This window comes from Trichinella spiralis, assembly GCF_000181795.1.
Source record: "Trichinella spiralis strain ISS 195 chromosome Unknown Scfld3313, whole genome shotgun sequence".
In the NCBI taxonomy this organism is placed as follows: Eukaryota; Metazoa; Nematoda; class Enoplea; order Trichinellida; family Trichinellidae; genus Trichinella; species Trichinella spiralis.
In genome coordinates, this window is record NW_003530252.1 from 1 (window position 1) to 991 (window position 991).

The 991-nt window shown below is 58.0% G+C and overlaps 1 protein-coding gene across 1 annotated transcript; it reads left to right on the forward strand.

Moving 5' to 3' along the window:
* Window positions 1-67: 67 nt before the first annotated feature.
* Window positions 68-966, forward strand: Tsp_16027 (zinc knuckle protein; the record flags this gene model as incomplete). The annotated part of the gene is made up of 2 exons (XM_003368001.1): window positions 68-89; window positions 115-966. Coding segments are annotated over exons 1-2 (874 nt in total), but the record flags the coding sequence as incomplete, so codon positions are not given.
* Between the last annotated feature and the right edge of the window lie 25 nt (window positions 967-991).

Genomic DNA, 991 nt, shown 5'->3' on the forward strand with positions numbered 1-991 from the left:
TTAACGGGGAAGGTGTAGGAATTGCCGTTCATTTTGGGCCAGTTCGAGGCCAACGTACACAAACGGAATGACTTGGACAACGCCACCAAGTTCATTACTTGTTGTCCAACACAGAAGGGACGGCGAGGAACGCCATTGAAGGCATCCCGCTCACTCCAGAGAATTACCCCCAGGCCGTGGACATTTTGAAGAAGCGTTTCGGTCGACCGAGACAAGTGATACGCGAGCATTTGGCTGCCCTATGGAGGGAGCCAGCGTGCCGCGAGATGTCGGCGCGGGGCATCCAGTCCCTGGTGGACGAAGTGACTAAACATCTGCGTTGTCTCACTGCTCTGGATAGAGATCCATTCGCCGGCCGTCTCCCCGCAAGCGAGGTCCTGATGCCGATGTTGCTGGACAAATTTCCCCCGGCGTTGATAAGGGCCTGGGACACCAACATCGGACCGGATGCAGCCGAAGAAGAGGACAACCTGCAGAAGCTTTTGGAATTCGCTCAGTGGCAGGCGAATCTGCTCGCCAAGTCGAATGGAGAAGAAGCGAAACCACCTGCAGTGAAGTCGGAACAACGGACGCCCTCGTCGAAACCGTCGCGTCCTGAACAGAGATATGGGGATCGCATCAGATCAACTGCGGCGGCGTTGGCAGTGGTCGCCGCCAAGGGCTGCCCGTTCTGTGGTGGGGAGCATAAGGCGGAAGAGTGTGAGAAGTTCCTGAAGGCGGACCTGTCCAGGAGGAAAGACATGGCGCGAACCAAGGAAGTCTGCTTTCGATGTCTGGAGACCGGGCATATGGCGAAAGGATGCCGAGGAGGTCGACCCTGTGGCGTGGACGGATGTCGCCAGGCGCATCATCGGCTCCTTCATCCGCTCTCGACGAGGGAATCGACAGGATCTTCAGAGTCTGACCGCACCCACCAGGGTCTTTTGGTCGTGCGAAGCACCTCCGGGAAAGGACTCCAGACCGCCCGTGCTTGCGCTTATGGGCCAAACGG